This window comes from Natator depressus, chromosome 7, assembly GCF_965152275.1.
Source record: "Natator depressus isolate rNatDep1 chromosome 7, rNatDep2.hap1, whole genome shotgun sequence".
Classification (NCBI taxonomy): Eukaryota; Metazoa; Chordata; order Testudines; family Cheloniidae; genus Natator; species Natator depressus.
In genome coordinates this window covers 92,308,590-92,330,220 of record NC_134240.1, presented here as the reverse complement: position 1 = coordinate 92,330,220, position 21,631 = coordinate 92,308,590, and the positions used below count along the sequence as shown (strand labels likewise).

Sequence of the window (21,631 nt, the reverse complement as noted above, 5' to 3'; positions counted from 1 at the left end):
TATATTTGACTAAGAATTAGATTCCAGTTCAAGAAACAGTGTTCCAAATTAGAACATAGCTTTAATGGTGTCATACTACATGAATAGTGAAAATTTGGTTCAAAATAAGCCAATACTGAGAACTGTGAAATCAGAACTCTTTTTTGGATACAGGAAACAGCTTTCTACAGTAGATTGCATTGGAAGATAACGTAATGGTCAGGTCTGAACTTCAAAAGAACAAAAGAGGAGTTACTCAGGATAAAGCAAACGATTGTCCTAGAGGCCACCATTTCCAACCTCTGGCTGTTCAGAAGAGAAAGGGTTGTCGCCTCCCTAATTAACACAGTATTATAATAAGGTGTGTCTGATGGAGAAGGAGAATCTTAAACCAAGCTTTGGAAGCTGGAGGGAGATTATTAGATCAGCCTTGGGAAAGGAGTTTCCAAGAAACAAGGTCAGGATTATTAAAGATTAGAGGAGGAGGGAGAACGAGCACTATTCTAATGCTACGGCAACTCTGCCTTCTTGAAGATCTGAAAGGCTAATTGAATTTGAAGAAGAGATCGCAAGATCAACTAATGGAGCAGAATGATCTTTTTTATTGGGAATGTTGTAACTTGAGTAGTATCTGCTCCTAGGCAAATCTTCTGAATACTGATCTTCATGAGAAAAAAACAGACTACCTCAGTTCTCATGCCCAAGAGTAACTTGTTGGAAAAGGGACACAAATTATTCCAGCCCATTGTACTAGACAATACCCATTTGACTGACAAAAAAATATTTTAAAAACAGGTACCAATTTTCATTAAGCTTCCCAGAAAAGGGGGAGGCTGCCTGTCAGCTTGATTTTCTTTATTTTTTATGAAATGATTATTTACAGCAACCATACCTACAGATTGCTCTTCTTTTGCAAAGGTCTCAAAATGGTCACTACTTTACAACAAAATTACAGAGACATTACAGTTATTTCTCTGCTTACTTTCAGCTCCAAAAACCCTAATTATCTTGAAGATATCAGGGTTCAGTTTTTCTGTGTTGCTAATAAATTACACGGCAAAGAATAAAAACCAAAACTGCTTTACTCTCCTGCTTTGAAATCAATGGGAATTTTGTGTAAATAAAACAAGCAGGATTTAGCTCCAAGTGATTTAAGTTACCAAAGATGTATAGGTTTCAGAGTAACAGCCGTGTTAGTCTGTATTTGCAAAAAGAAAAGGAGTACTTGTGGCACCTTAGAGACTAACCAATTTATTTGAGCATAAGCTTTCGTGAGCTACAGCTCAATCAGAAGTGAGCTGTAGCTCACGAAAGCTTATGCTCAAATAAATTGGTTAGTCTCTAAGGTGCCACAAGTACTCCTTTTCTTTTTGCAAAGATGTATAGGAAAGCTTAGTAATGTCTTCATGATGCAGAAGTCTGCCATCTAGAACTGAGGGGTATATCACCTTCTTTTGAATCCATAGCTCAACATTACTGAGTTCCACTCACTTACACCACATCTGGTTTTGGCCTATTGACTTCAATTGGCAGTCTTTTGTTCTGTCCTCAAACTGAATATGTTTTCTTACCCAAGATTAGATATGCTTCTGATTCCATTCAAATTCACAATTGAATCATCATAAGCAAAACCCAGTGCCCACATAACAGTTGTGTAGGTTGGTCAGAAAACAAGGTTAGTGTATGTAAGAGGTAAAGTAAAAAGCATATCAGTTTGATGTAACTCAGCTTTTAACATCTTGTTTTAAAAGGCTGAGTCTCTGGTAACACTGACAACAGGAATCCAAAAATAAGTGTCGTTATCACAGAGAGGGGGCAGAAGAGGCTATAGCAGGAACAGAAACTAATGGGAGGATGTAAAATAAACCAGTACACCACCCTCCTTCCAGCTCCTTTAGCAGTAGGATAAAGAAGCCAGGCAGGCCTGCTAGGAAGAGGGCCCCACATTCACTTACCCTCTTTTTCAGTTGCTTTTTCTGCTACTCCCTTTCCACCTCCCCCCCTTAAATGTGTAAGTACTAAGTCACATTCTTTTAAACATCCACTGAAAATCATATTAGTGCAGGTTTCAGGACATTGCCACTTATGACAATGTTCCCAATTTCTGATACAATTTACCCCTAATGAGAAATTTACACCACTGAAATTGACCCGGAGACTTGCATGGGAGTTGAACTCGTCTACCTGAGTCTGTATTTTGCCTGTAAATGCAGTCATAAATGCTGAAGACTTTTTGATTAGCTAATGATAATGTTATAGGATAATACACATTTCTTAGTCAACACTGCATTAAATGGTTGGATGAAGTCTAGACCGTCAGAACTTTGATCTGTATCACTGTTTTTAAGTCTGACGTAAACAATAAAAAAAAAACCCATGAAACATTTGTAACATTTTGCATAACTTTTTTGTCAGAATACATTTAAGATTTTCAGGATGTCTAAAAGCAGAGAAATAAGAAGGGGTCATTGCAAAAGACACAAGGCTTGTCAAAAAATGTGCTGTAATGTTAAAGGAGAAAACATACCTTTCATTGAAGAACCTGAGATCTGGAATGAGGCCCATGGGAGGGGACAGATACAGAGCAAATAGCTTTTCCGGGGAAAGACCAGACAGTGAGAACCTCTCTGAACTGATTTTTAAACTAAGGCTGGATTCACTATAAATGAATGGTACAATTATTCCAGAAAATTCAAATGTGGATTTCAGATTTTTAATTTATTTTCTTCTTCAGAAGATCTGCAGTGTTTCATCTCACTTACACTTGTTTTACCCCATAATGGGTATATTGTATTCAGTGCAGTTACCCTTGATTCACAGTGGTGTAACCTGGTATCAGAATCAGACTCCATATATGGTAGTCTAAATATGCAAGCTGGATCTTAATTACACATGTTCACATTTGCACCAGCCTTATGAAAAATATATGCAAGTTGTTTTCAGAAATAGTGGGCCTGATTTTCCTGCCAGTTACACTGATGTTACTGCATTGCTTTCACTAAAATTACTCTTGATTTCCGCTGGTGCAAGTGAGAGAAAGATTGGGCCCAGAGTCTAAAGTCATTTAAAACTTGAGATCAAATTATCAGTATCTAAATTTATGGAAAAATATTGATATATTTGGTTTTATAATCAACAATTTCAGGCTTTTTCTCATTATTCTATATGAAGACACTGTGGAGTTACACTGAGGTAAAACAACAGATAGGAGAAGAAGGGCTTAGTCTGCAGCAAGGGAGATTTAGGTTAGCTATTAGGAAAATCTTTCTAGCTATAAGGGTAGTAAAGATCTGGAATAGGCTTCCAAGGGAGGTTGTGGAATCCCCATCGTTAGAGGTTTTTAAGAACCTGTTGGACAAAAACCTGCCAGGGATGGTCTAGGCTAGGTCTACTTGGTCCTGCCTCAGTGCAGGGGGCTGGAGTCCTGGACTGGATGACCTCTCCAATCCTACATTTCTATGACTCTATGACTCAGGATAACTGAGTCAGATTCTGATTTCAGTTACACAGAGTAAATCCAGGGTGACTCCATGAGCTTATCCTGTTTTGTGATTCTTACCGGTGTAACAAAGAGCAGAATCTGACCCAGTGGTCCTGGTTCTCCATTCCATTACCTAAACTACTAATGCTAAATCTGCACTCTCTTTTATGTATCTTATGTCAAGACATTCAAAGATGCCAAAACTTACTATTATCCATGTTTGGGGTGACTGATCTTGATAAAAATGAAGATCGTTCCTCGAACACTGCATTTCCTACAAGTCCTCCCAGTACTGCTACTTACTTCAGATAAACAAAGAATTAGACAAAATAACAGCAATTTTAATGTAATAGAAAGTTACCAAGAATCAGCTTGCTGAGGGTCAAAAGAAAAAGGAAGGAGACACTGATCTCTTTGACTGGAAACTTTGTAACAGGGCAGCTGTAATGTGATGAATTTGGAACTGAGTATATTTTACAGAAACTCAAAACAATAGCCCCATATATTAAAGCACCAAAACTGTATATTGCTCTCCTTTTATGCTTTCCAACTTGATTTATGGTGAAGATATTTTATTTCCTCAGGAACTCAAACATTCTATACAAGAGACCACTCTGCAAATATGGTAGAAAGCATAAAGTACCTTGGTTTCGTGAAAAAATCCTCATTCCTTTCCCAGATATGAAGACTACCCAGATTTGTGGGCTAGCAGATATTCCTCTAGGACAGAAAGATGCAAATTTTAAAAGATGGGATGTCAAAAGACTAATACTAAAGGAGACCTTTTCCAGGGAACAACAGTAAAGACTTCTGAACAATTCAGCATTTCTATATTGGCCTACAAGTTAGACATTGGCTAGCAACAATTATTAAAGGCAAAACTCCTCAAGTGGGAAATCAAAGATTAGAGGAACACAGAGGTGGTGGCCCAATCCAAATACATTTCCATCTCTGCCATGCCACCTCTTCACTGAGAGACACTTATAAGTCCTCTACCTTGAACTCAAGATCTTAAAATTCCTCTTGAGGATACTCAATAGCAGAAAAACAATTGAATACCCCTTTGAAGCTTCTAATGGCACATCTTACAAGCCATTGTGGTACTTTGTACTCTGCAAACAGTACTATTTTCTTTCATTTTTGGCCTCCTTTTGCCAGTGCATTAAGATACAATCTAGGGCTGTCAAGCAATTAAAAAAATTAATCACGATTTATCACACTAACAATAATAGAATACCGTTTATTTAAATATTTTTGGATGTTTTCTACATTTTCAAATATATTGATTTCACTTACAACACAGAATACAAAGTGTACGGGGCTCACTTTATATTTATTTTTTATTACAAATATTTGGACTATAAAAAACAAAAGAAATAGTATTTTTCAATTCACCTAATACAAGTACTGTAGTGCAATCTCTTTGTCATGAAAGTTGAACTTACAAATGTGAAATTATGTAAAAAAAAATAAAACAATGTAAAACTTTAGAGCCTACAAGTCCACTCATTTCTATTTCTTGTTCAGCCAATCATTCAGACAAACAAGTTTGTTTACATTTGTAGGAGATAATGCTTCCCACTTTTTGTTCACAATGTCACCTGAAATGAGCACAGGTGTTCTCATGGCACTGTTTAGCTGGCATCGCAAGATATTTACATGCCAGATGCACTAAAGATTCATATGTCCCTTCACGCTTCAACCAACATTCCAGAGGACATGCGTCCATGCTGATGACGGGTTCTGCTTGATAATGTTGCAAAGCAGTGTGGACTGATGCATGTTCATTTTCATCATCTGAGTCAGATGCCACCAGCAGAAGGTTAATTTTATTTTTTGGTGGTTCAGGTTCTGTAGTTTTGGAAGGCACTTCAGATTCTTGAACCTTGGGTTGAGTGCTGTAGCTATCTTAAGAAATCTCACATTGGTACCTTCTTTGCATTTTGTCAAATCTGCAGTGAAAGTGTTCTTAAAATGAACATGTGCTGAGACATCATCTGAGACTCCTATAACATGAAATATATGGCAGAATGCAGGTAAAATAGAGCCGAAGACATACAATTCTCCCCCAAGGAGTTCAGTCACTAATTTTATTAACGAGCGTCATCTGTATGGAAGCATGTCCCCTGGAATGGTGGCTGAAGCATGAAGAGGCATACGAATGTTTAGCATATCTGGCATGTAAATACCTTGCAATGCCAGCTATAAAAGTCCCATGCAAACGCCTGTTCTCAATTTCTGGTGACACTGTAAATAAGAAGAGGGCAGTATTATCTCCCGTAAATGTAAACAAACTTGTTTGTCTTAGCAATTGGCTCAACGAGAAGTAGGACTGAGTGGACTTGTAGGCTCTAAAGTTTTGCCTTATTTTGTGTTTTAGTGCAGTTTTGTAACAAAAAAAAATCTACATTTGTAAGTTGCACTTTCACGATAAAGAGACTGCACTACAGTACTTGTATGAGGTGAACTGAAAAATACTGTTTCTTTTGTTTATCATTTTACAGTACAAATATTTGTAATAAAAATAATAATATAAAGTGAGCAGTCTACACTTTATAATCTGGGTTGCAATTGAAATCAATGTATTTGAAAATGTAGAAAAAGATCCAAAAATATTTAATAAATTTAAATTGGTATTCTATTGTTTTACAGTGTGATTTAAACTGTGATTAATCATGATTCATTTTTCTAATCGTGATTAATTTTTTTGAGTTAATTGCATGAGTTAATTGTGATTAATCGACAACTCTAATACAGTCTTTAATTACACACTCAAATACTATTTTTCCACAGATTCCCTGCCTCATTCAGTTGACAGGCTGGATGGTGCTCAGTTAATGAACAGTTATTCATTATTTCGTTTTACAGTCATTGCTCAATGTGCGGCCATAGGCCTTATTTACTGCACACTATTTAAACCCTTCTCTGAAGATACAGCTATCCGGTTCCACATGGGTTTTCTATGATGCTCATTAATATAGTATCTGAGTGCTTCATTAACATTATTTTATTGTCACAACACCCCTGTGAGGGTGGCATTATCTCCATTTTATAGACAAGAAAATAGAGAGATTAAGGTCATAAGAAACCACTAATTTGGGGTGTCTAGTTTGAGATGCTTGGGACCTGATTTTTCAGTCTAGTTAGCATTATATAGCACTTTATATATTCGTAGGGTGACCAGATGTCCCAATTTTAATACGGACAGTCCTGATATTTAGGGCTTTTTCTTACATAGGCACCTATTACCCCCAACCCCGTCCCAATTTTTCACATTTGCTATCTGGTCACCCTATATATTCGAGCACAGCTCCCATTAACTTCAGTTGCAGCTGTGTGTGCTCAGTACTTCTGCAAATCAGGCCCAAGGATCTCAGCTTGGCCACCCAGAAAATGTGGAACATGTAATTACTGAGCACCTGTGAAAAGTTTGGTTTAAGTCTCTGATCTAGCATCACACAGGAACTGTGTGGCAAAGGCAGGGATAGAATCAAATTTTGACAGACTCCCTAGACACCTTTGAGGAGCAGTGTGTGCTGACTGATTCTGTGCTTGTTGTCCCCTCCCGGTTCCTAGATTTTCATCCTTTGATCTCATTTCCATTCCTATTTTCTCCTTTGTTGTCCCCCACAATCAACTGGAGTCTGAACTTCTGAACTGGAGCTCCCTTTATTTGAGGGTAAAGGACTTTAGTTTTGTGCAGGCCTAGACCTGCTGGTTTCCAGGACTTTCAAATAGTACACATCTTCCAGACAGTCTGTTGTTCAGTCACATCTCCGGACACTGTCCACTGACTCCTTGGACACCCTTGAGGAGCAGGGGACACTGTCAGGGGTTCTTTACTTGGTGTTCTACTCTGGATCCATGATTTTTTACCTTTGATCTCACTCCCACTCCTGTTTTTTTCATTTGTTGTCCCCAGAAATCAATTGTGGCCTGAGCTTAGGGGTTTCTCCCCCTTAATTGAGGGGGGTGGGCCTTTAGTTATGGGCAGGCCTAGACCCACCTGCCTCAGTACTACAAAATAGTATACAACTCCCAACTTCTGTAACAAAAGAGGCAGGAGTCCTACAGACAACATTCTCCTTCAGTGCACAATCTTGATTAATCCCCAGAGCAGATCCATCCTAGATTAGGCAGGGGTCCTGGGGAACAAAATAGTTTGTGATCATAATGCATATGCATAAGGGGACTGAATTAATGTTACAATGGTAACTTTATTCTGTCATTTCCTAACTTTTAGGAGCCTGATTTCACAGTCTTAATAATCTTCTTTTAACTTAAAGTTTGTGTGTATGTGTAGTCATCTCAGTTTTGAAAAAAAGCAAACAGAAAAACAGAAATTCCATTGTGTGGCATCATATTAACATGCAAAAGTTCATCAGCGGGGTTGGAACCTTTAGGTCCACACCACAGTCCCCCGCCACTTGAGCTAATTGAATGACTGATAGCATCGGAGATTGTCAACTAGAAGAGGATAAGGTGCATACTTTGTCAGTGAGTTTCAGATTTTGCTGACAGCAGAGGAAAGGTGAGACTCAGAAGTCTTGGGTTCCATTCCAGGTTCTGGAGGAAAGTATGTGCACTAGTGGGTACAGACTGTTCTGCTGGGTTTCCCCAAGCTTGACCTCTTCTGTCCCATTCCCTTCAACCTGTCTCTGTCCCAATCCTGTCTCTTTACTACTCCTGGCTCCTTGTCCCAGTCTCATTTTCCTTTCCTACCCAGGCCCAGCCTCCACTCCTCCAGCGTCTCATCACAATCCCAGTCTTCTTGTCCAACCAGTCCTCGTCTTCTGCTCTGGGATCACTCTCCAAACTTCAGTTTCCCCCTTGACTCCCAGTCTCCTTGCTCAGCCTGCCCCAGTTCCCCCCTTCTGTCCCAGCTTCTTGTCCCCAGTCTCCATGCTCAGGCAGTCCCAGTTCATGCTGCCTAGCTTCTCATTTGATACATCTCTCCCCTCAGCCCCTTCTCTTGCTCTCAGTCCCATCTAACCCCTCCAGGCTCCTCATCCAATCTCAGTATCTCCCAGCAATTCCATACCCAGCTCCTTCTCCAATCACTTTGCCCAGCCAGCCTCAGTTCTTCCCTACCCACCACCCGTACTCCAGCTCCTCATCAGGTCTATCTCTCATTCCCTCCCTACTGTTTTTCCTCCAGTGTTTCCTAGACTCAGCTCCCTTGTCCAGCAAGAAGCAGTTTCCCCTCTTACCCCCAGCTCCATGTCCAATCTCAGTGTTCCCCACTCCTCTCAGCCAACTGACTCCCATTTCCCATCCCATTTTGCTCACCAGCTCCTAATTCCAATCTCCCCCTCCAAAGGCCCTCAGGACCAGTCTCCTTGTCCAACAAGTCCCAGCCCCCTCCCACAGCTCCCAGGCAGTCCCAGCTCCCAATCAAAGTGTCTCTCCCCTCTCCTGTCCAAGTCTCATCAGACTCCTTGTCCCAATTTATTCCTTTCTCTCCCCTCCCCGCCCATCTGGTTCTTGTTCCTTCTCCATTTGAATCAGGTGGTTTCCTCTTCTACTCTGCCTACGTGCCAGCAGGTGGCTCATTGAGAGCACAAGACAGTCAGGCTCCAGGTTCTCAGTTCTGGGGCGTGGCCCCACCCCAGCCTGCAGCAGCAATTACAAGGAAAGTCCTTCTGAAACCTCAGAGCTCTGGGCTGGAGCACGCTCAGTTGCTCTCTGGGGGTGGTGCATGCATGATCTGGTCAGCTCTAGGAGGTGTGACTTTTTGAGCATGCTCAGTGAAGATGGAATCTTCAGTGATTTTAGGTGTGAAGCTCTAGCAAGTCTCTAGTCAGTATGTGCAAACTTGTGATTTTTCAAAAGCTTTTAACTTGGCCAAATTTAGAAAGAATTTCACAGACACATTGAGAGGTTCATCCCTGCCACAAAGGCTCCCCCACCTCCACTACCAAATTCAAGTCCCTGTTCCAAAGCATAGGCATGCCAAGGCATTTAAAAAAAACGGCCTTAAGAATTTTTTAACATGAGCAAAACAACATATATTTCCCTAACTTTATTCTCAGAAATGGCTAGACCATTTGGCTGAAATTTTCTAAACATTTTTCAGTCTGAAGCAAACAAATGGTTAATGTTTGGCAAAGTTATGAGCAACTGAAAACAGGGTCTTATAATGGGAAGTGTTGGGAGATCTTAACAATGGATGGTGCTACCACTTCTACCTATAATGAAAATTAAGAGAGCTTTAATGCTTGTATGGATTTACTTCATTAGTTTATTTTCTAATCAGATTATTATTGATAAGATAACAAGTAGCATTTTTACCATGGTGTCAAAAAGAATTCATCTAATACTGAAAGCTCTTAGCAGAAGCTATTTTGATGACTATGTTTGGATCAGGATAGACGGTTGGTCTATGACCAGTGCATTCTCTGCCAATAGGCCCTCAAGTGCTTTCTTTCACTGCTCACCTTCCCTGGAAATTCTCCATACAGCAAAGGAATTATAAGACAAGACAGATAAACAGAAAAATGTAAAAACAAAACAGTAAACTCTGCTTACGTAGTGCCTGCAAAACAAGAGATGTTAGAGATGATACAGAAGAAGCAAGCAAATCAGTGTAGTAAAATGATACGTTACAGACAACGGGAATTAAAAAGGTACTTGGTCCACTGAAACACCTTGGGTTATGAATGCTAATAACATTAGTAGACAATGTTTGCATTAATAAACAAGAGGCTCTGCAACCTATTCCAGGTGCTATGTTATGATTTATATGAAGGTTAGAGACTTAATGACAAGTAATACTTAACTGAGAGGGTTATCAAACAGAAAACTGCTAGTGACATTTTTTAAAAAACTGTCTATATTTGTTTGTGTGTAAATTTAGGGAATTTATTGTTTACAGGGGAGGGGTATTAGATATGCACATTGCACAATTTTAATCCAATGGGTAAAGGGTTAGTCTACAATCCTAAAATCCGGCTGTTGGCTAGGCATTGCTTGGAAGAAACAAAAGTTGAGACTTTGTTGCAGCAAATGTTCTGGTTTATTGTTGTATCTAATTAATTGGGGTCTGATCCTGCAAACGGGCACACATGCAGTCAATGGGACTGCTCTTGTGCATACGTATTTGCAGTATGGCCCCTTAGTCAAAAGTTAGGCAGTTGTGCAGAGAAGCAATTTAAAAGCTGCTACTGTGAATGTGCCAGCATCTTAGCTAGTTAGACTTCTGTATTGTTCTCGAAAAGCTCTATGAACTTTTCTTTTGGGGTAAAATTCATCCCTGTGCAGAAAACCAGCACAAAGCCCATGGACCACTTAAGTCTCATTTACTCCCTCAAAATAGGTCTTAAGGCACAAGCCTTTTGTGCTGGCTTTTATTTCACCCTCTGTGTTAAATAAAAGCAAACCATTTCATAAAAGAAAGCCAATAGGATAATTTCTGATGCTTCTTCAAGTATAACAGCCATGTATTTTAGCTGAAAATTCAAATGGTCACAATCTCATCTTTAATATACCACAAAGGAGCATCATCCAGGCATGAAGAGATACTTTGCATCAAGTGCTGCAGTCTTCCTAGTTGCAGTCAGCTTGATGAAGCTTGGAGAGTGATGTCCACTGGCCAACAGCATTCACCATTTGACTGAAGTCATGCAGCCCCAATGAGCAGACTGACTGGCTAGTCTAATGGCAGAGCTACCCTTAACAGTTGGTTGCATGGGAAGGGTACAGCTTCCATTTTCCATCATCCTGGGGTTCTCAAGCAAATTGTGAAACCAAATATCTCCAGAGTTTGTGTTTTATCAGGTGTCCTTGATAATATAATGATTTTAAATATTACTACTTGTTACAAGCATTGCAAATAGATCTTTAAGTTTATTTCAAAATATAAATACGAAACAGCTGCACAGAACAGCAACTTATTCCCTAACAATAACAGCATTTTACTAAAGCACATTGATGACATCAAATCTTGTTTTCAAAGATCACAGATTCTTTGCTGCATCCAGTTTCAGGAGTGGGCTGTCAGAGAGAGGGCTCTGGTTTCTTGTTTAACTGCGTGACCATGGCCCCAAGGGATCATATACCAGTTGGGGATTGTCCTTCACACTCTGGTCATTCCCTCTGTCATGTCCTCCTAGCCCAAGCATGCCTTCTGTGCAGGGAGTGGGGGATGGCCAGGAGGGAAGTGTAGCAACTATCTCTGCTAGGTCTATATCTGCTGGGAACCCTTCCCTGCCAGAAGCATCCACAGCAGTACACTTGTGAGAGTTTGATCATTTAGAATGGAGCAGGCCTGAGAATGTGGCCTTATGTTTTTATGTCAGCTTCACAATCGTATGAGGAGGTAATATCAAGCATTTTATCTACAGGAATGGATTAAATAATAAGTATTAGTAATACATACATAAATATAAACAATTATTTTCAAGTCATAGGCATTAGTCTCCCAAATAACCACATAGTCGTATTATTCTCTCCTTTGTCCTTCCTCCTCCTGTTTGTCATTGTTTTAAGGATAACCTGTGTAAGCTCAGTACCAACACGTACACACGTGCTTAATGTTAAAGTGAAGCACACACCTAAATGTTTGCAGGATTGGGGCCTCTGATCAGTGTGCTCTTTTGGGCTGGGAATCCATCTTTCTCTGTAGTGTGAAACTCCATTCACATATATGGCACCGTGTAAATAAACAACAAATAATAAATGGTCTTCATCATAACTAAATGTGGTTTGTTTTTTGTTTGTTTTTTCAGAATAACCATTTTTCTGACTTTGTGGACAAGCAAACTGGTTACACAACTAACAGCATGCTGGCAACCCCTATTATGCAGGGCAAGGAGGTGCTTGCTGTTGTAATGGCACTTAACAAAATAAATGCCCCTGAATTCTCTAAAGAGGATGAAGAGGTAAGTGTAGACATTAAAACAGGAACACTATTGTTCTTTTAACAATAAATATGGTTTGATATTTTGTCTTATTTTTGTTCTCTGTCATTTATAGGTCTTTAAGAAATACCTCAATTTTGTTTCTGTTGCCATAAAACAATACCATATCACATATCTCTACAATATTGAAACCCGAAGAAGTCAGGTAAAGAAGGATTTGTTAATGAGAACCTTCATTAGCTTTTTCTTATGTGAAATCATTACTAGTGATATGGTCTCGCTCTGTTCCATAGACAATACATAAAAACAAGGGTAGGATATATTTATCATGTTACAGAATGGTATCAACATCCATTATTAATTCATTCTTTAATATCTGAAATGCATGAGGCTATGTTTTCTTTTCATCTGTAATACATTCTCTTTTCACCACCTGAATATTTACCCAGTTTTCTCTCATTGTAAGCAGATGCTTTTGTGGTCTGCCAACAAAGTATTTGAAGAACTGACAGATATTGAGCGACAGTTTCACAAAGCACTGTACACTATTCGAATGTATTTGAACTGTGAAAGATACTCTGTTGGTCTGCTGGATATGACCAAAGAGAAGGTAACCAGCATTTTACCAATTAATTGGAAATGTAGAATTCACTTAACTCAAGATCATTATAAAAAATTAATCCCTCTAACTACCTAATCTGTCTGTCATGTCTAATGTGCCTTTCTCCATGGAATTAATCCACTATACTTTCTAAATATGGTTTCCAAATGACATGAGGCATGGACTATATTCAACTAATATAAATCACCAAAATTACATGTGAAATATATAAAAATAGAGCCAGCCATATATGTAAGGCATGCAGATTAGGCTCAGGTGGTTATTTTTATTTTTACTTCTCCCACCCACTAAAATGCTGAGAAAGTCATGCAGTTTTCTGGCATTAGTTTCACACTAACCTGCAAGTTACTTGCTAAAACTTTTGTTTGGTGTATGTTTAACAATGTTTTCTTCATACTGTTTTGAGATGTGACCAGACCAAGTAGGGTTATGGAGAAGTATAGCATAAATTATTGTCCATGCATTTCACGTTACCTATTGGTATGTAACTGAGAAATGCTTTGTTTTGTTAATTTGTGGGTAATTATTTTTAGGAGTTCTATGATGAATGGCCAATCAAGCTGGGAGAAGTAGAGCCTTATAAAGGACCAAAAACACCCGATGGCAGAGTAAGTATAAATGCTTCCTTTTTACACATAATAATTTTGGAATTTAGTTGCACAGGATAATTAATGCATGTTTTTCTCATCTTTTCTTTAGGAAGTCATCTTTTATAAGATTATTGATTATATTTTACTTGGAAAAGAAGAAATCAAAGTCATTCCGTAAGTATTCATTATCAACTTGTTAACTATGTAGCAGTTAGCGGTGTTGCTCAGGTAGAACTGCAACATGTTTATATCTGTGACATTGACTTATTTAATCTCATTGTGTCTCCACAGGTCACCTCCTGCAGATCACTGGAGTCTTGTCAGCGGGTTGCCAACGTATGTTGCTGAAAATGGATTTGTAAGTTAATTGCAAAAAAAGAAAGTTACACATTTTATAGAGTTCTTTGATCAAGCAGAGACTTCAGAGGCCATCACCAAAACTTCCTTATATTGGCTAAAGGACTGGAAATATTCTCATATAGGCATTTATTATATCACACTGTCTCCAGGATTATAGCTGCCATGGAGAACAGGGGCCAATCAGTAGCCTGGAGGGACAAATCCTCTATGCAGATGACCTGTGAATCAGTGGATTTCCTGACAGATCTTAGGACATCTCATGGGTAGGAGGGCTTAGGTCTCTGACTCACATTGCAGGCATACAAATCCATTCTCACAAAAGAATGATCTGTCAGCAACTCAGCAAACAGAAACTTGTAGAATTTTCTGTTTAGTTTTAGTCCTGGTACAGGGTTATAAGCAGAAACATGGATTGGCCCCAAATCTGAACCAAGACTTCAGCGTGGTGTAAGATATTGTCTTTCAGTGGAAATACAAAATTAAAGGTCTCCATGTGTACTGTAGTCATTGCTGATTCTGTGGCACTTTTTCTAACAGTAGGCATTAGCCCTAGCGAGCTGAGTTTCAACTCAAACTATTTACTTCTTCCTAAAACTCCCCATGCAGTTTCAAATTGGATATAATATTCTTCTTTACGTCCTGCCCTAAAATTTTGCCTTCTTCCTGCATATTGTTAAGTAACTATCATGCTTAATAAAATATATTATGAGTACCATACACAAGGCAGAGTGTTTTCAGAACTCCCAGTGGCATATACCAGAGTAGCTAATTCTACTTTAATAATAGTTAATTTTCTCTTAGAAAATGAATATGCCTTTTTAAAATGTCAGACTATGGATCTGAGTGTATATACTGCACCTAAACAATGGGGATTTTTTTTGTTTCCTTATATCACAGATTTGTAACATGATGAATGCACGAGCAGATGAGTATTTTTTATTTCAGGTAATAACACAGTATTTCTTTTATTGTAATTATTATAGGAAAATACCCTAATGCCATCTACCCATTAGTCATAAAGTTGATTGCACAAATATTCATACATTCCACAGTTGCGGAGGTGGCTGATAATTTTGTTATTGTACTTATTTGTGATCTTTGGGTACCAACTGTGACATTTACAATTATAATACCAAAATATTGTATGACTATTTTTAAAGAAATATGCAATAGGTCGTCTTCTTTTGGCTTGCTTGCAGAAAGGGCCTGTGGATGAGACAGGCTGGGTAATCAAAAATGTCCTGTCTTTGCCTATTGTCAACAAAAAAGAAGAAATCGTGGGAGTAGCTACATTTTACAACAGAAAAGATGGAAAACCCTTTGATGAATTTGATGAACAGATCACTGAAGTAAGTTTAATGAGACGAAAGATTTTGTGGATGATCATTTAATGTTAAGAGATATTTTAGTTAAGACTCAGTTAAAAATTACTAAAAGGATTATTTTAGGTAGCAATTATTCTTAATAGTAAAAGTATTTCCATTAAAACTCTTTACACACTTGTAGTTATGATGGATTGTGAACTTTTTTCCAGTAGTGGACAGACAGCAGATACCATAAAAAAATCATTCTAACAAATAAACCCATATTAGATTAGTTAAGGATGGTCAAAATCCTTTAACTAACATTAATTAGTATTTGTAGTCTTCAGGGCAGAGATGACAGACCATCTGATTCACTGGATGTCACCCCTAAGACTCTGATCCTGCAAGGGGCTCCTTGAGAGCAAGCCTGTGTAAAGTCCCATTGACATCAGTGTGGTTCTGCACAGGTGCAAGTGTGCACCCATATACTGGGCAAGTCACTTAACCTCTGTGCACCTCAGACCCCCGTCTGCAAAATGGGAAAAATGCTTTCCTATATTACATGGTTGTTGTGAAGCTGCATGTATTAAAGTTTGTGAAGGGCTCAGAGCATGGGTGCCGACTCTGTGGGTGCTCCAGGGCTGGAGCACTCACAAAATAAAATTAGCGGGTGCTTAGCATCCACCAGCAGCCAGCTCCCCTCCAGCGCCTCCACCAATCAACTCCTCCCCCTCCCTTCCAGCACCTCACACCAGCCACGATCAGCTGTTCCGGCCTTGCAGGAGACATTGTGGGGGAGGCGGAAGAGCGGGGACCGGGCACACTAGAGAGAGGGAGCAGAACTGGGTGGGAAGAGGCAGGGGTGGAAGCTTGGGGAGGGGGTGGAGCGGGGGTTGAGCTTTCTCGGGGCAAGGAAGGAAGCCAGTGCCTAGGGCTCAGAAGCTGTATTGGTGGGAGGCACGTAAGTACCCTGCTGGACATTTTAAGGAGTTCAAATTGTCAGTTTTCCTTTAATATTAAGCCAAATGAATTGTCACTACATCATCTCCATTTTCCCCTGTTTTGTTCCAGAGTCTTACACAATTCCTTGGATGGTCTGTTTTAAATACTGACACCTATGACAAAATGAATAAGCTTGAAAACAGGAAAGACATTGCTCAGGAAATGCTCATGTACCAGACAAAGGCCACCCCTGAAGAAATTCAGTCCATATTGGTGAGTGTCTTTCTAGTACCCCAGAATTCAAATAGGAATCTTGTGGAACAGAAACTTAAGTTTTCATTTATTTTCATTTTAGAAATACAAAGAGAAATTAAATGTAACCAGTATTGAAGACTGTGATGAGAAAGCCCTCCTCAAGATTTTGGTAAGTTATGAAACCTGATTCTTAAATTTCAGTGGCCTATTAACTTCAGTCTGTGATGGGTCTCCTTTGTGTTAATAATGTGTTATTTAACCTTCTTCTACTTAATACAACATATTTATATTAGTCATCAGCTCCAGGGATCTTGTGCAGGTGCCTCGTAAAAATATTTCTGGCAATATGTTACGTTCTCTCATACACAGATATTCAACCTATACACTTCCCATGGTACCAACCCACTAAAACAGCATCCTCCCTGGATTGTCATATGACAGTCTGTCAGAGGTAACGCAGGAAGTAAAGACTTTGTAGTGTTCAAGAGGAGCTGAACTATCCAAGGATATGATAGTATTCTGATTCAAAGAAAATAGACCAAATTCTATTCTAGACTGCATGGTCAGCATCACCATACAGGGGTTGAAAACTGAATACATTGCTTGTATTGTTTGGTTGCCAGAAGTAGGTAAAAAGGGGCAAAATGCAAAATTAGGACCTAGGACTGACCTGAATGTTCACAAAGCAATCAATTAATTTTCAGTAAATAGACAACTTGCTACCTCTTTGCATAATACCTTTTGAAAGATGCTAAAGTCAGATAGGTAAGAGAGGGAAAAGAGCAAGGATGAGTTAGGTGGTTTAAAACAAAAGAGACTTTGGGCTAATGTCATCTGTGTTGCATCTCTATCAGAATCAGCATCGTATCAGAAATTCTTTATTATTTGTATAGCATGAGCACCTAGCCACCGCAGTCTTTAACCAGGATTCCACTGCATTAGGCACTGTACAAAGCCATAATTAAAATTCACACCATTATGTTAACCAGTAATGGCATAATAGAGATCAAGAAAATAAACACCAAATGTGTTTTTGATATCTGGACAGATATATTGCTAACATACACAGCATGCTGACTTAGGGCCTGATCTTCCAAACATTTAGGCACATGCTTACTGTCACTCACATGAGTATTTCCATTGAAAATTACTTACATTCTTAAGTGCTTGCAGGCTCTTATTTCCCAAAGAGAAAAAAGGGACTATCCTAGTTACTATTGCAGGCTGAAGGAGTTATAGCTGCCTCCCTAAAATGCATTGCTATTTGTTTCTCTTAATAATTTTAATTTTTTTTCATTTTATTTTATGATTAATTGGATTGACTCTGCTCATTCGTCATTCAGTCTGCATGAATGAATATTAATGAGTTTTATATGGGAACCTACTGTATATAAGAATGGCAAAAACTCAATTTAAAGGTATAGTTGTGTGTATATTAGTACAACATACATCAAAGGAAGAGGAAATTGGCAGGACACCAGAATAAGAAGTGAATGTATAGAGCATGAAGGGGGTTAATAACAGCAGTAGCACCACCTGATGTGTTTCTATAATTTGTTAGGATTTGAAAAACTTTAGTTAACTGGCTTTTATTTACTTTGCCATGTAGCAGGAATTTATGGTTAAAGTTACAGATAATTATCAGTAAAATGAACTCTGCCTTTCCCCTACTTCCTCCTTCCTCTAAAAACATTGCAGATATCAGGTTTAGGACTGTACACAGTTTTTACAGTTGAAAGATTGTGTTAAATTACATTTGATTATATAAGCACATACACTAGTGAAATGAAAAGTATGAATAGAAAATTATACCTTCACATTTTAAAGTAAATTCATTTTAAATTTAAGACTTACAAAAATTAATAGCAATAATGCATTTTTAGATCTCTCCATTTGCAAATCAAGGTGCCTTAATTACCCTCTGGGGGCATCCAAGTGAAATAAAACACTGGAATGGATTTTTAAAACCTCTAGAAATGAAATTAAATAGCTTTTTTATACATCAGGGTATCAAGAACTGAAGGTCTGATATCTCATGCAGTGCCCTGGCTACATAGAAATGTTTAATCCTATAGGAAGCCTGGAATGTCAGATAACTAATGGGATAAAGCAAACAGGTGTTTTCTAGATCTGCTGGCTCACAAAGCATTGGGCCTTAAAACTGTCACTGCTCCAGAACTGACCATTCTCTCTTCTTGAACTCAGACCATAGTAAATTTAAAGGGAAATTCCACATTTGGGAGAAAAGGCAGAAATATTTTTGCATTACATTAATCAATATTTACAGCAAATATCTCCAACCAAACAGCAACAATTGCAGAGGTGTGACATCACTGTTCCACATCCCATTCATTTCAATTAAGTGGGTACTCTAACTTGCATGTACAGTTTCTTTTTTTGTGTTTTTTTAAACAAGAACATTAAATATAAAGTTATAGCATCAATACACAATGAAGATTCTCTTTTAAAGAGCAATCCAAATTAGAGTTCTCATCCTAATGTTGCCCACATTACACTTGTAATATATTCAGTTACCAGTTTCCCCATCTGTAAAATGGAATCTGACATTTCACTGACTTCCTTTGTAAAGGGCTTTGAGATGTACTACTGAAAAACAAGACCTATGATCTAGCTACTTATAATTATTACCACCACCAGTTATAGTATAAATATATATTTAATAGCTTATGTACAATGTGGACAAATTAAAGTTACTACAAGAGTCTTAATTTTTGCATTTCCTGACATTTGAGCATATGAGTAAATACCCTTGGTGTATTATTTGTATGTGTATGAGCAACTAATATAAATAAAGCAAGTCATAAGTAAAAATAGAGATCTTTTGTGCTAATAACTCTAAAGGCTAGAGATCTTCATACACATTAAGTCTGCTTTGTTGGTGGTCCCTCAGTGCAAAGCAATCTTAAACCAAGCAGATAGGGTAGTGGTCATTTCTGACAGTAGCTACACTTGCCTCTAAAATAAAGAAAAGGAGTACTTGTGGCACCTTAGAGACTAACCAATTTATTTGAGCATGAGCTTTCGTGAGCTACAGCTCACTTCATCGGTAGCTCACGAAAGCTCATGCTCAAATAAATTGGTTAGTCTCTAAGGTGCCACAAGTACTCCTTTTCTTTTTGCGAATACAGACTAACACGGCTGTTACTCTGAAACCTCTAAAATAAAGGGTATTCATGAGGGGAAAGAGCATCCACTCAGGCAGTCTTCTGCTGCCAGAACTGTCCGTTGGGGTGACTGGAAGGAAGTGTAGTTTAGAGCACAGTTTGCTCTAAACTACACTAGGGACACAACTGGCACAGAACCATCCACAAGCAGGTAGGGAGGGGCAAATGACTATGATGGATTTGGAGTTTCCTGTAATCTACCAAATACATCAGTTCTATGTTTGTCTGAGCGTTGTTAAGATATTTACTGTACTTTAGCCAGATGGTAAAAAACTACCCAGGAAGACAGGCAGTGGCCCAGATAAGAGTTCCTCAGAAAACACCTAGGATTATTAACTGATATGCTACCTCCGCCTCCCTGGTGAGCTTGCCAGACCAGCTTTTCCAGGACTAAGTCACCCACTCTGTGAAGGTGGGGAGATCAAAGGCTGAGAGGGATTTATAGGGACATTCTCTGAAGGGGAGAGGGATTGGTTTTGTGAGATGCTTAAGGGGAAGAAACTGCCTTCCAGAGGTTGGGAGTGTCTCAAGGTAGCTTAGCCCAACTAGGGTCTCTGCTAAGGGAAGGCAGGTCTTTAGTCAAGATAAACATGCATGTAGGCCTTTTATTGCCCTAAAAACACTTTTCTCTGGCTATGCTGTATTCCTACTGATAAGATTCAGCAATACATAGTTTTAAGAAAGTTGTTTTGGGTCACTTTATTCACTGCTGGTCGCAAGTTCCTGAAGGGAAGAACTGCAGGTATTGAGTCCAGTCAGACTTGCTGAGTAATCTTTCTTGGTGGGAGAATCATGGGATTCTGCCATAGAGGGAAAGTGAGAGGCCTAAGACCTAGAGGCGGGTGCACTCAGAAGACACCAGGGAAGGGGGTCAGAGGTCCAGGTAGCCCTGAACTATGATCCCTCCCCACCCTCAGTAGCATCCATCATTTCTAGGGTAACAGTTGATCATCTGTCCCAAAGATTCACTGAAGTCTCACAGGTGAGGTATGTAATACAATAATAATAATAATCTGAAGTACAATAATTATATGCATAATTAAGAAATGCATTCTAAAATAAAGTAACCATTGGTTTTACCCAATATAGGGCTAAAGAAACTATAATCGTAATGTTGGATTTTGTTGGAATACAGGTGGGGAAGAACTACCAGTTTGCAGGAAGCAATAAACAGTACCCATCCCCTCTGAGCAGAAAAACAGCAGTGATCTAAAGTACATAATATACAGTAGTGTGCATCGAAACCTGAGAGCTATGTACACATGATAGGCCTGACCATGAACTCTTTATATAGGGATAGAGTAAAAAAAGCAAGGAAAAAACTGAATTTACTCTAGTTTCCTTCTAACAAAGCAAAACTGTGGTGGTCTTTTTTTTTTTTTTTTTTCCTAACAGAGAGAGGAATTACCTGATCCAAAGGAAGTGGAACTTTATGAATTCCGCTTCAGTGACTTTCCCGTTACAGAGCATGGCTTGATTAAGTGCGGAATACGATTATTCTTTGAGATAAATGTGGTTGAAAAATTCAAAGTCCCAGCAGAGGTCAGATTTATTTTGTCATATTAGGTACATTTTTCCCCTTAGTACCAAGTTCTTTTAACTAGAACTGTCCCACAGTAAAATATTAGAAGCAACGGTAGCATACATTTGTTCTTAGCTTTTTATATATAAAACATTCTATATCTTTTACCTTTCCACTGTTCCGAGTAGATTTTTTCACAGATTCATAATAAGTATATAAAGTATGTTTATTTTAATTAGAAACAATGTTTCAGCTTTCCAAAAGCTGCATATTTTCCTGTAAAGATATGAAATTCCATCTTAATTTTACACACATTCCAGGACTTGGTTATATTTTAACACTACTGAGTAGGATATGCCTTTTATTTGAAACAGGTACTTACAAGATGGATGTACACAGTCAGAAAGGGTTATCGAAATATAACTTACCATAACTGGCGGCATGGATTCAACGTGGGACAGACAATGTTCACCTTACTAATGGTATGTTTTGTCACTGAAAACTTACCTTACGTTCAATTTGTAGTTCTTTTA

At 38.6% G+C, this 21,631-nt stretch overlaps 1 protein-coding gene across 1 annotated transcript in view; it reads left to right on the top strand.

The window, feature by feature from the left end:
* PDE6C (phosphodiesterase 6C) overlaps positions 1–21,631 on the top strand; it is a 53,939-nt gene that overhangs the window by 11,607 nt on the left and 20,701 nt on the right. The window contains exons 2-13 of the mRNA XM_074959077.1: positions 12,187–12,339; positions 12,434–12,523; positions 12,788–12,928; positions 13,474–13,548; positions 13,640–13,704; positions 13,822–13,888; positions 14,788–14,835; positions 15,090–15,239; positions 16,266–16,409; positions 16,492–16,560; positions 20,972–21,118; positions 21,473–21,580. Coding sequence (XP_074815178.1) covers positions 12,187–12,339; positions 12,434–12,523; positions 12,788–12,928; positions 13,474–13,548; positions 13,640–13,704; positions 13,822–13,888; positions 14,788–14,835; positions 15,090–15,239; positions 16,266–16,409; positions 16,492–16,560; positions 20,972–21,118; positions 21,473–21,580 — 1,257 coding nt within the window. The remainder of the gene's footprint in view (positions 1–12,186; positions 12,340–12,433; positions 12,524–12,787; positions 12,929–13,473; positions 13,549–13,639; positions 13,705–13,821; positions 13,889–14,787; positions 14,836–15,089; positions 15,240–16,265; positions 16,410–16,491; positions 16,561–20,971; positions 21,119–21,472; positions 21,581–21,631) is intronic.